The 13,208-nt window shown below is 51.9% G+C and overlaps 1 protein-coding gene across 6 annotated transcripts in view; it reads right to left on the reverse strand.

The window, feature by feature from the left end:
* Positions 8,536-13,208, reverse strand: part of ATP6V0A1 (ATPase H+ transporting V0 subunit a1) — a 55,734-nt gene continuing 51,061 nt past the window's right edge. For 4 of the 6 annotated variants that reach the window (XM_005668802.3, XM_013980945.2, XM_003482977.4 and 1 more), the window contains one exon: positions 8,536-10,105. In XM_005668802.3, the coding sequence (XP_005668859.1) occupies positions 10,012-10,105 (94 nt within the window). In that variant the 3' untranslated portion in view covers positions 8,536-10,011. Of the gene's footprint in view, positions 10,106-12,491; positions 12,752-13,208 lie in introns of all 6 variants that reach the window. The other 2 variants (XR_001299859.2, XR_001299858.2) reach the window with 2 other exon arrangements.

Here is a 13,208-nt window from a genome sequence, read left to right on the forward strand (position 1 = left end):
TCTTATCTAATAAATATTTGGAGTTGATTTTGTACTAGGCACTGCCACCCTTCTACCGAGGAGACCTAGAAACCAAGTACTTATATAAATAAATATTTATGTTATCCAGTTGACTATTGAACCTTGCGCTGGTATTAGGAACAATGACCCCCTGGCAGTCAAAATATAACTTTACAGTCAGCCCTCCTGTATCCACTGTTCCACATCTGCGAATTCAACCAACCTCGGATTATGTAGTACTGTAGCAGGTACTTATGGGGGAAAAAATCGTGTATAAGTAGATGTGGGCCGTTCAAACCCGTGTGGGCAAGGATCCACTGTAGTTGTGATGCTGTGCAGGGTACCCAGACAAAAGCTTGGGAAAGGAGGTGATGTTTAATCTGAATAAAACTGGGATTGACTAGGAGAAGAGAGAGGGGAAGTGCACTCCACATAGAAGAAATGCATTTGTGGAGACGCAGGAAGGGTAAGGAAAGAGCTGGGCAAATTTGAGGAACTAAAAGATCAGGAAGTTGGAGGATGGATGAGCCATGTGAGCCTGGACTGGCCATGGGGCAGGGCCTGGTGGGTGTGTGAAGGGTTCTCATTTGATCCTTAAGGGGTAGCAGCTGCTGAACAGGACGGAAATTATCTTCATTTTACATACTGGAGGAGTTCCCACTGTGGCGTAGTGGGTTAATGATCCATCTTGTCTCTGTGGCCGTACCTGAAGGCTCCCTGGCCTGACACAGGGGTCAAGGATCTGACAATGCGGCAGCTGGCCTGGGAACTTTCATATGCCTCAGGTGCTGATGAAAAAAAAAATCAATACATATTGGGAAACTGAGGGTCAGAGAAAGGAAGTGACTCTGAGAAGATCAATGGCCAGTAGAACAGCAGGTCTGGGACTAGATCCAGAACACTCACAGATCAGTGTTCTTGCCACTATCCCCTAAGAAATGCAAGTTTTTAGGCTGCCTCCCGGTGGGGAGAGGTTGACTGGGGCTGTATAGGGGCTAGGAGTGTTGGGCCCTTAGAAAGACTACATTTTCTTTCTTTCTTCCTTCCTTCCTTCCTTTCTTTCTTTTTTTGGTTGCACCTGAAGCATACGGAATTTCCAGGGCCAGGGATTGAACCTGCATTGCAGAAGTGACAACACTAAATCCTTAACCCACTGAACCACCAAGGGATTCCAAGACTGTAATTTCTAAAAGGATTCTGAGTCCTTTTGGAGGCAGGTGTAAATTTTTCCAGATTGTCAGGCCCAAGTACAGCTGCTTAGAGACAGGGAGAGGGTCAGGGTTGCCAATCCAGAAAATCCAGAGCCTGGACTGAAAGGGAACATGTGAGTCCACTGAACTTGCCCTGCCTCTCTGCTCCCCTGCCCCTAGCTGCATATTCAAGCTGCGCAGTACCCCACTGCCTTGTTCCCAGCTCAGCAAGCAGCTAGTGCGGAAGGTGCAGCCCCTGTTCCACTCAGTTGCTAATAGCAAAAGGTTCTCAGCCTTTCCCAGGAGCAGCTCCAAGACCTGCCCAGAGAGTTGGGCCCTCATGGAGCTATAGCCTATAGCCCCCCGGCCCCTCTCCACTTCCTCAAACACCCCTCTTCAAACACCCCTTGCTCCAGGTGGGGTTTGTCAGACTCTCCTCCCAGGACCTGTTTTGGAAGCACTTTGGATCTTAGGGAACACATGGGTCAGGGGAATTGGGCTGCAGTTCCACTGTCAGGCTCAGGGTCCCTCTCTGTGGGGTCTGGGTCCATCCAGAATGGTGGACAGTTGCTAGCAGGAGCAGCAGGTTGGGGGGCATTGGTAGCACATTTCACAGCCTGAGCTCATGAATGGAGCAGAAGGGTCATTGCTTATTCTGGGTGTGTCACACTGTCTTTCTCATCTTCTCCATCAAGCTGGGAGCTCTGAGGATGATAGGCGGCTGGTTGAAGAAATTAAGGTGCGTAGATGGGATGAACCATCAAGCATCTGGGAGTTCCCACTGTGGCACAGCGGAAACGAATCTGACTGGTATCCACAAGGATTCGAGTTTCATCCCTGGCCTCACTCCATGGGTCGTGGATCTGGCATTACCGTGAGCTGTGGTGTAGGTCGCTGACGCAGCTCAGATCCCGAGTTGCTGTGGCTGTGGTGTAGGCTGGCAGCTGCAGCTCCGATTCAACCCCTAGCCTGGGAATTTCCATATGTTGTGGGTACGACCCTAAAAAGACAAAAAAAAAAAAAAAAAAAAAAAAGGCTATATAAAAATAGTGCTTGCCTCTGGTGGGGTACTGGGAGCCCGAAGTGGAAGACTTACTCTTGGGCCTTTCCTTTTTTGGCTGTCTCTGTGACATGTGGAAGTTCTGGAGTCAGGGACTGAATCTGAGCCACATCTGTGATCTACATCACAGCTTCAGCAATGCTGGATCCTTAACCCACTGTGCCATAGTGGGAACTCCACTTTTGGGCCTTTTGTACTATTTGATCTTTTTACCATGTGACACATTTAATTATTTTTTTTCCATTGGTGTGTGTGAAATAAGTTGGCCAGGCTTTCTGCTCCTATCTCATTTCCTCTTTCATTCCTGCCAGCTGACCCTCTGCCTCTGCATCCCAGAATACCTCCAGATCACTTGTCCCTCTGTGTCGCCAATCCAGCTGACTGCTTGTCACAGCTCCACTAGGATCCCACCCAGTTTACCTGTGAGGAGGATTGAGTCCTTCCCTGTCTGGCCACCAGGGAGCAGCCCATGCCTGGGCCTCACCTCAGGTAGGCTGGAGCGGTCATCTCAGGTCTGAGGGACCTTCAGTGCCCTTTCCAACCAGGGCTCCTGGGGCGAAAGGGGTGCAGCCTCTCCCAGATCCCCAGTGAGAGGGAGAGAGGGAGAGGGAGAGGGGGTGTCCTGAAGGTGGTGATGGAACTGTTCCCCCCCACCACCTTTTCTCTTTTCTGGCTGCCCTGTGGCATATGGAGTTCCCAGGCCAGGGATCAGGTCCTAAGCTGAAGCTTTGGCAATGCCGGATCCTTAACCCCACTGTGCTGGGCCAGGGATCGAACCTGCATCCTAATGCTCCCAAGATCCACCCATCCCGTTGCACCACTGAAGGAACTCCTCCCCCATCTTTATAGCACTGAGCAAGCCACCCTCTCCAATCTGGTTCTAGGACTTCAAGATGAGAAGCACTCACTGGGCAGGGCAGAGACTCACTTAGCAGATATCGGGGTCCAGGAATTCTACAAGAAGGGGATCAGAGTAAAGGCCATGTCCCTTAAAAACAGGAGCAGTGGAGCCATCCTGTTCCTCACCCCTCACCCCAGGGCTCCCAGGACTTCCCACACCCTTGCTGGCTCAGTTCCTAGTCGGTCCCATCTTCAGCTGGTTGGGCTGGAAGCAGCCCCAGGCCACTTAGATCCTGGGAGCTCCGCTTAGCTAATGACCCACTGGCCCAGGTCTTTCCAGCCAGGCCAGGGAGGAATTTCTTCCTGGGGAAGTCCTAGGCCTCCCTCCCCCGCCCCATTTCATTAATCTTACCAGAAAGTGTACCAATTTAAAGCGTACAACTCAGTAGTTTTAAGTATATCCATAGAGTTGTGCAACCATCACCATAATCTAATTTTGCATTTCATCATCCAGTCCCCAGCACCATCTAGCAGCAGGTCCTAAGCAAAAACCCAACTACATTCTGTCTCTATAGATTTGCCCATTGTAGATATTTCACATAAACGGAATCATACATTATGTGGTCCTGTGTCTAACATCTTAGCATGGTGTTTCTGAGTTCCATTCATGTTGTAGCATCTATCAGTACATCATCCTTTTTTTAAATTTTCTTTTTATGGCTGTACTTGCGGCATATGGAAGTTCCCAGGCTAGGGGTTGAAGCGAAGCTGCAGTTGTGGTCTATACCACAGCCATGACAACACCAGACCCAAGCCGCATCTGCGACCTCTGTTGCAGATTGCAGCAATGCCAGATCCTTAACTCACTGAGTGAGGCCAGGGATCAAAACTGCATCCTCACAGAAACATTGGGTCTTTAACCTACTGAACCACAACAGAACTCCTATCATTCCTTTTTACTGAAGAATAATATCCAAAAAAAGGGGGAGGGAGGAGTTCCTGTTGTGGTGCAGCAGAAACAAATCTGACTAGTAACCATGAGATTGCGGGTTCTATCCCTGGCCTCACTCAGTGAGTTAAGGATCCAGAGTTTCCATGAGCTGTGGTGTAGGTCACAGACATGGGTCAGATCCTGCGTTGCTGTGGCTGTGTCATAGGCTGGCATCTGTAATTCTGATTCAACCCCTAGCCTGGGAACCCGCATATGTTGCAGGTGTGGCCCTAAAAAGCAAAAAAAAAAAAAAAAAAAAAAAAAAAAAAAGAGAGAGAGAGAGAATAATATCCCCTATATGGATATATTGCTTTTTGCTTATTCATTCATCAGCTGATAAATATTTGGTTTCCTTCTGGGGCTATTATGAATAACGCCACTATAAATGCTCATGCACAAATCTGTGTGCACATTTTTCTGTTTTTCTTGAGTAGATACCTGGAAATCAAATTTCTGGGTCATGAGTTGACCCTATGTTTAACTTTTTGAGGAACTGCCAGGTCTCTTTCCAAAGCAGCTGCACCATTTTACACTCTCACCAGCAGTTCCAATTTCTCCACATCCTTGCCAACACTTGTAATTGTCTTTTTCTGAATAGTCTTTTTAGTTGGTGTGATGTGGTGTCTCCTTGCGGTTTTTTTTTTTTTTTTTTTTTTTGTCTTTTTGCCATTTCTTGGGCTGCTCCTGCAGCATATGGAGGTTCCCAGGCTAGGGGTCCAATCAGAGCTGTAGCCACTGACCTACACCAGAGCCACAGCAATGCGGGATCCAAGCCGCGTCTGCGACCTACACCACAGCTCACGGCAACGTCGGATCGTTAACCCACTGAGCAAGGCCAGGGATTGAACCCGAAACCTCATGGCTACTAGTCGGGTTCGTTAACCACTGCGCCACGACGGGAACTCCTCCTTGCGGTTTTGATTTGCATTTTCCTAATGACTAATGACACTATCTTTTCATGGGCTTATTCATGTTTTCTTTGGAGAAATGACTATTCAAATCCTTTTGCCCTTTCAAAAATTGTTTTTATTACTGTTTTTATTATAAAAGTTCTTTATATATCCCAGATACAAGCCCCTTATTAGATATGATTTACAAGTATTTTCTTCCAGTGTTAAGAGTTGTCTTGAGGAGTTCCCGTCATGGCTCAGTGGTTAACGAATCCAATTAGGAACCATGAGTTTTTGGGTTCAATCCCTGGCCTTGCTCAGTGGGTTAAGGATCTGGCGTTGCTGTGAGCTGTGGTGTAGGCCGGCGGCTACAGCTCTGATTGGACTCCTAGCCTGGGAACCTCCACATGCTGCAGGTGTGGTCCTAGAAAAGACAAAAAGACGGAAAAAAAAAAAAAAAAAAAAAAAAGAGCTGTCTTGAATCTGTCTTTCAAAGCACAGTTTTGTTTTTTCTTTTTTTGCTTTTTAGGGCCACGTGGAGGTTCCCAGGCTAGGGATCCAATCAAAGCTACAGCTGCCGGCCTACACCACAGCCACAGCAATGCCAGATCTGAGCCACATCTGTGACCTAGACCACAGCTCACAACAACGCCGGATCCTTAACCAAGCGAGACCAGGGATTGAACCTGCAATCTCATGGTTCCTAGTTAGATTTGTTTCTGCTGTGCCACAACGGGAATTCCCAAGAGCAGTTTTTAGTTTTGTGGAAATCCAACTTATCTTTTATCTTTTTTAATCACGTGTGCTTCTGACATCATATCTAAAAACCATTGCCTAACGCAGGGTCAGAAAGATGTACTCCTATGATTTCCTTTAAGATCTCTCTTACATTTAGGTCTATGACCCATTTTGAGTTCATTTTTGTATATAGCGGGTCAAAGTCCAAATTTATTCGTTCACACGTGGATACCCTGTTGTACCAGCACCATCTGTGGAAAAGACTTCTGGAACTCCCACTATAGCGCACTGGGTTAAGAATTCAACTGCTGTGGCTCAGATAGCTGCAGAGGACAGGGTTTGATCCTTGGCCCAATGCAGTGGGTTAAAAGATCTAGTGTTGCAGCAGCTGCGGCTCGGATTCAATCCCTGACCTGGCCTGGGGATGCAGGTGTGGCCATTTGAAAAAAAAAAAAGACTGCTCTTTCCCCACTCAGTTATCTTGGCTCCTATGTGGAAAATCAGTTTGACTATAAACGTTAGGGTTTGCCTCTGAACTCTCAGTTCTATTCCATTGATTCTGTTGATTCTGAGTATCCCCCCTTTTTTTTTTGCTGCACTTGCAGCATCCTAAAGTTCCAGGACCAGGGATCAAATCCAAGCCACAGCAATGACCCTTAACCTGCTGCACCACAAGAGAACTCCATGGCCCCCCATTTTTCTAATATTACTAACCATATATTGAAAGCAGTAAGAGATTCCAGGACACCAAATAAACCATTTCTGAGGTTTTTCCCCAAGATAAAATTGAGCAGCTCCAGCTTCTTCAGTGTTTATCAAAATACAAAAGAAAAAAGTAGAGGTTATAGGAGTTCCTGTCATGGCAGTGGTTAATGAGTCTGACTAGGAACCATGAGGTTGCAGGTTTTTTTTTTTTTTTTTGCGGAAAAAAAAAATATGGTTGCAGGTTTGATACCTGGCCTTGCTCAGTGGGTTAAGGATCCGGCGTTGCCATGAGCTGTGGTGTAGGTTGCAGATGTGGCTCAGATTCCGCGTTGCTGTGGCTCTGGCGTAGGCCAGCAGCTCTGATTAGACCCCTAGCCTGGGAACCTCCATATGCCGAGGGAGTGGCCCTAGAAAAGGCAAAAAGACAAAAAAAAAAAAAAAAAAAAAGAAAGAAAAAAGAAAGAAAAAAGTAGAGGCTATAGGAGTTCCTGTTGTGGCTCAGCAGTTAACGAACCCGAGTAGCATCGATGAGGACATGGATTCGATCCCTGGCTTCACTCTGTGGGTTGAGATCCTGCATTGCTGTGGCTGGGTGTAGGCCAGTGGCTACAGCTCTGATTCGACCCCTAGCCTGGGAACCTCCATGTGCTGCGGGTACGGCCCTAAAGAGGCAAAAAGACAAAAAGACAAAAAAAAAAAAAAAAAAAAAAGTAGAGGTTATCATTTTCTATGGCAAATCTGACTCCTGCAGGCTGAGGGAGTGAGAACACATGCAGACAGGGGCTCCGAGGGGCTGGGGCTCTAGGATGACCACCCATGCTCCTGCTGGTGAGACCCCAGAGAACCCAGAGCAGGCAAGCAAGGGGACTGCAGGGCTCCCGCTGCAGCCAGCATGCCCCCCACCTTTTGAGTCAGTAACAGAGCAGAGGCTAAAAGAGCTCATTTACCTGAATGTTCACTTTTAACTTTTGTCTTTTTAGGGCCACACCCTTGTTATTATAGAAGTTCCCAGACTAGGGGTCGAACTGGAGCTGCAGCTGCTGGCCTACACCACAGCCAAGCAACGAGGGATCCAAGCTGAATCTTCGACCCACACCACAGCTCACAGCAATGCCGGATCCTTGACCCACTGAGCAAGGCTGGAGATCGAACATTCATCCTCATGGATACCAGTCGGGTCCACTAACCACCCAGCCACGACAGGAACTCCATGAACTTTTTTTTTTTTGGCCTTGCCTACACGATATGGAAGTTCCACCACCAAGGGCTGAATCTGTGCCACCGCAGCGACCTGGGTTGCTGCAGTGACAACGCCAGATACTTTAAAAGCACTGTACAGGGGAATTCCTAAACTTCTCATTTGAGGAGTGAGTGCTGGCTGCCGCCCACAGGCCTATTCTGGGGCAGGTGGCCTGGCAGGGAGGAGGCTGTGAGAAGCATGGAATGAACAGGGTGTCCCTGGCCCTCCTGGAGCAGCCGCTGTCAGCCTGCTTCACATTCCGGTGCAGCCCCTGCCCTGGAGGGAGGAATGGAGGGGGAGGGCCGAGAAAGAATGTGGACACCTTACATGGCAGTGAGGAGGGAGAAGGCACCCGCTAGGCCAGCCCACCTGCCTGGACAGCCCATTGGCTCTCAGGCTGCCTGCCTCAGCATCTCGAATCCTCCAGCTGCCCTGAGGAACCAACCCCACGCTGAGCCTCCACTTACACCAAGGCCAAAGGCACCAGGGCTCAAAATAGCCAGGCTGCTGAGCCCTGGAGAGCACACTTGCAGAAGAGGGAGAGGAGGGTGGGCAGATTCCCAGATGCCCCCCTCCCCCGCAGTCGTCCGCCAGGGGTTTTTGCGTGTGAGGCACTGGCAGGGAGACGGGTCCCCCAGTCCCCTCCCCACCAAGGGTAGTGTATGCAAACTGCTTTGGCTCAGGGAGTGGAGAGGCGCCTGGGAAACTTGAGATAAGGTGAGAATTTCACAAACTAACTGCCTGGCCAGGGCCACCGCAGCTGTGGCCTTTGATCAGGGAAAAAAGCAGAAATGCTGGCATTAAGATACTAGGTGGGCTCAAGAGGGCTGAGCCCTGAGCGACATGGGGGCTCTGGGCATGCAGACAGGCAGCCTCCCTGATAGAGTCAAACACACTTTATTCAGCACAGGAATGTCTGAACAGAAGGGCCTTGGGCAGGATTCCGGACAAAGAACCCTGCTTCAAACCCTGCTGTAAACAGAGCAAAGATCATGTAAACCACAGGGGCCAGACAGGAGGGGGCTCTGCACAAGGGCTGGGTCAGGTCACACTGGCTGGCGCGCGGTGAGGCCGGGGTGGGCGGCCCAGCCTGGGAGAGTCCAGTGAGCAGCTCTGAGCCGCTCCCTCAGACAAGCAGGGGGCGGGGTGGGATGGTCAGGGCCGACCAATTTAGGGGCTTCTCTCAACTATTGAAGGAGTGGGGCTCAATTTAGCTGAAGCAGCCAGTGCTGCACCAACACATGATCGAAAGGCCCCAAGATCCACATCCTGGTGTGGGGGTGACAGGGAGGTGGCCTCCTGGGGGTGCTCCCCACCAGCCCGCAGGGCAGGGCCACGCAGCTTTCACAGCCACACACACTGGCAGCCCTGCTAGCTGCTTCCACTCAGCAAACAGTAAATGATACGGACCTTCCTGGCCCAGGACCCACTCACCTGACTTGGGGTCGGGGGTGGGTGGGGGAGTGAGAGCGCTGGAGGGCAGACTCCCCCACCGGATGACTAGAGTGCTGCACTCAAGACTCATGATTAGGGGTGGGGAAAGGTCTCCAGGTCTGCACCAGGAAAGAGCATCAACTTGAACCCTCTGCCTAGAGTATGCTTGCGGTCGGGCTCAGGCCTGGCCCGAGACACAGCCAACCAAACAGGCCAGCCAGGACCTCTGTTCCGGGCCACTCCCAGCTGCGTATGCTGTGCCCAGTGCTAAATGGGGGTTCTGGGAGGGAGGGGGAGAGGGTGTGAGTTTAGGGTGAGGCAGGAAGGTGAAGGTGTGGGGTATGTGGGGACCCTTGGGGCTTCTAGGGAGGAGCCATGCATGCTGGTACAGTGGGTCCAGCTGAATTCCTGATTAACATGCACACTGAAGACGGGGTGGGAGTGGGGGTGGGCAGAGGACAGAAATACCACCTTCCTGGACCCACCCCTGCTAACCCAAGAGGGGGGAGTGTTAAAGAGCACCCCCGCCCCCAACCAGTAGGAGCAGGGGGCTCAGAGTCTGGGTGTGGGTGGTGAAGGCGCTCCGGCTCCTCTCTGAATGCCCGAACTGGCTCGCCAGCAGGGGGCAGAGGAAGGGCTGGCCTGAGGCCCAGAGGGCAAGGCTGGCGCCCAGGGGGTGTGGGTGATGGCCAGAGCCCAGCTTCTCTCTAGAAAATCACTACACTACCACACACAAAGCTGGGGGTGGCGGGGAGCCCCAGGGAGGGCTGGATCTATCTAAACGACTCACAGGTGGCTGGGGGAAATGGGCCAGATGGCACAGATGCCAACACCCAGGGGTCACAACTAACAGGCAAGTGGAGAACAGCTAATCACTGCGGAGGGAGCGGGAGGGCAGCCGGGCACACAGCCCCCCTGAAGGGTCACTCGTCAAACTTCCCTTCCCGAATGTGCTCGAAGGAGAAGGGTAGGAATTTGAAACCGGTCCCGCTGTAGAATTTGTTCTGGAACTCCACCCTGGAGAAAGGGAAGAGGAGAGTCATCATTCCACAGACACCTTTGGGACTATGCAGCTGGGCCAGAAAAAGGCCCGACCCCAAGCTCCCCACTGCCCCCTGCTTCCCACGGCCCCGCAACCTCCAGCGTAGGACACCCAGGGCCTGCCCTCTGTGAGAGCGCAGGACACCAAGGCACAAGCCTGGTCTCAGTGCCTGCTCTGCGAGGGTGTGTTTATGCCGCGTTCTCGGTAGACGGCCTGAGTCTCTAACTACAACGGCGGGGGGGGGGGGGGGGGAGGTGTCCCCTCCTGGGCAGGCCCCCAGCAGACCTCCAAGGGAAGCCCCCGAGTGGCTGCAAGGAGCCCTGGCAGGCGCCACTGTTTTCTTGTTTCTCTTCTTGGGGGAGGAAGGAGAAGGGAGGCTTGCCAGCGAACAGTGGAGGCTTGGGGAGGAAATTCCCAGGAAAGGGGGAAGTTAGGAGCGGAAGTCTTCTCAAAGCAACGGCAAAAATATTTTCCAACTACAAAAACATCTGAGAAAGAATTCTCCTCTTGGGGACTGAAAGGAAAAACAGCTTTAACTCCCTTCCCCGCCACTCCACATCCATCCCTGATGGTCTCCTGGGCCCTTCCGACTCTGAGGGGGCAGGAAGAGGAGGACACGCCTGTAAGCAGAGTCAGGCTGCGAGCTCGCCCTGGACAGTTGCCCAGCAAGCAAACCACCACCAAATATGGGCAGAAAAATGCATGATTCAGAGGATAAAAAAGCCAAGGAGAGCTGCCCTGAAGAATAGTTTCCACTCAGTGCTGTGTGACCCTGGGGGCCCCCGATCCCTGTAAGAGCAGGCTGAGCTGGGGCCCAGGGTCGGCTGCGGGCAGGGCTCCAAGACACTGTCCACCTTCGTGCCCCTCACTCAGCCTTGAGCTTCAGACGGGCATCCTCCTTCCAAGCCCAGGGAGGAATGAGCCAAGCGGGGGAGGAGGCTCCGAGGCCCCTGACCCCAGGGCTGCTAGCTCCGCCCCTAGGGAGCCTCGGTAGACAGAGTTTTCTGTGTGGGCACACCAACAGGCAGGCTGCTCCCCAGCTTCACATTCCAGGGGCTGGGCTCAGGTGCCAAAGCCTCCCAGAGGAGGATCCCTATTGGTGCCTCGGCCACCGCTGCACCCAAGAAATGGGATCAGGAGGGGGCACTTCAAACTGAAGTCAGTCACAGGATTCAGCTTCACATCCCAACACCCCAAGAAGACCTTCCAGCTATGGAGGCCTCCTGGTGGGGGGAAGGGGGGGAGCGGGGGGAAGGTGCTGGGTTCCTGCTTCGTGCCCACTGCTGCTAAGACTCAATTCTTCTTGGAGTTCCCGTCGTGGCTCAGTGGTTAACAAATCTAAGAACCATGAGGTTGAAGGTTCGATCCCTGGCCTTGCTTAGTGGGTTAAGGATCCCATGTTGCCATGAGCTGTGGTGTAGGTTGCAAACGCAGCTCGGATCCAGCGTTGCTGTGGCTCTGGCATAGGCAGTTGGCTACAGCTCCGATTAGAACCCTAGCCTGGGGACCTCCATATGCTGCGGGAGTGGCCCCAGAAAAAAAGGCAAAAAGACAAAAAAAAAAAAAAAAAGACAATTCTTCATGTTGGGTAGGCTGTGTTTGAATATGACAATGGTATGTCATTTCATGAAATTTACAGCCAGATAGTGGGCAATTACCTTCAGGTCACTGAGGGATCTGGAACTCTGACCTAGCTGGTTAATCACACAAACAAGTCTAACTCCAAACAATGGTGAATAGACAAGCTTTAGATATTTTCGGATGCCCACTCTTCTCTCGGCAGAGCCCCTGCCTGCCTCATCTGTATCAGGGGACAGATAGCCTCTGATAAAGCCCCTGACACCACTTCTCCCACCAGCCGCTGCTCGAGGTTAGGGACTTAGGGGGGCCTTCACCAGCCTGACTCCACCGCCCCTCTCAGCCGTGCTCACCGGCTCCCAACACAAAGCTGGAAAGCATGGGCCCTGCTGGTCTCCCCACCCTCTTTCCCCTCCCAGCCAGGGAAACGTGTGCTTCCTGAGAAAGTAGGGCCCCGGGGGCTGCCCTGCAAGTTCTTCCTTCCTGAGGGGCTCTTCCTGGTGCGCCTCCAGTGCCCTGCCACACCCCAGGCCACTAAAATCCGTCTCAGGACTCAAAAGATGTGAGAGCCCTCAGGCAGTCAGCCGTCACCCCTTCCAGTTCCAACACTTGACAAAGGCCACCCAGGGGCCCAGAAGGACTAACTGGGAGTCCTTGGAGAGAGCGCTCCCGCTATGTGACAGAAACTTTTTCTTGCATGAATGAAGGGGTAAAGTCTGGACCTCTTCCCTTTCCTGTGGGGGTGTGACCGAGGAGACGCAGTTGCAGAAAGATGCCAGCTACCTTTTCTGTCCCTCTCTGAGCAGTGCCAGGCCTGGGACACACAGCTGGCTGATGGCCCACGTGCCAGGGCGATAAGGTCAGCCTGGGGCTACAGTTCAGGTGCTCTCATCCTCCTGAGCAGCCACTCCCTCAGCCACCCTGCGGTGTCCTGCTGTGGTGCCACTGCATTCCTTACAACAAACTGGTTCCCAAGTCTGTCCCTTTAGCCACCAGTCTGTGCATGTGCAACTGCAATCTGCTGGGTAAGGCGGCTGAAGCTCCTGTGAAGAGAGGCCACGGGGCAACAGTCTGTCTGTGAACCCTGGTCCAGTGTCCACAGTTACAACCACAATCATAGCCCTGCCTTTGCCTTTTATGAGCAGGAAAAGACATCTCACTATGGAAGGCAAGCAGGCCACTGCACACGGGCAGTGGGACGAAAAGACTGACGTAACTCAGGAGGAGACAGCATTAGCAGGCTGGTGCATGAACCTGCTCACTGCTGTTTTCAAATAGGTCACCCACCTCCTCATGACCCAATCTGAACCTCAGACTTGTGGTTTATCCTCGTTATCAAATCAGATGTTTTTCTTCTTGTCCCCAAGAAGAGATTCAGAACTTGTATAATGGGGCAGCCCTTGCATCAGCATCAAGAAACCCAAGCTGAACACTTGGGATAAAGTGACAGGTATGAAGACGCCAGGCTGGACGCCAGGAAAAATCACAGCAATGTCCCTG

This window comes from Sus scrofa, chromosome 12 (genome assembly GCF_000003025.6).
Source record: "Sus scrofa isolate TJ Tabasco breed Duroc chromosome 12, Sscrofa11.1, whole genome shotgun sequence".
In the NCBI taxonomy this organism is placed as follows: Eukaryota; Metazoa; Chordata; class Mammalia; order Artiodactyla; family Suidae; genus Sus; species Sus scrofa.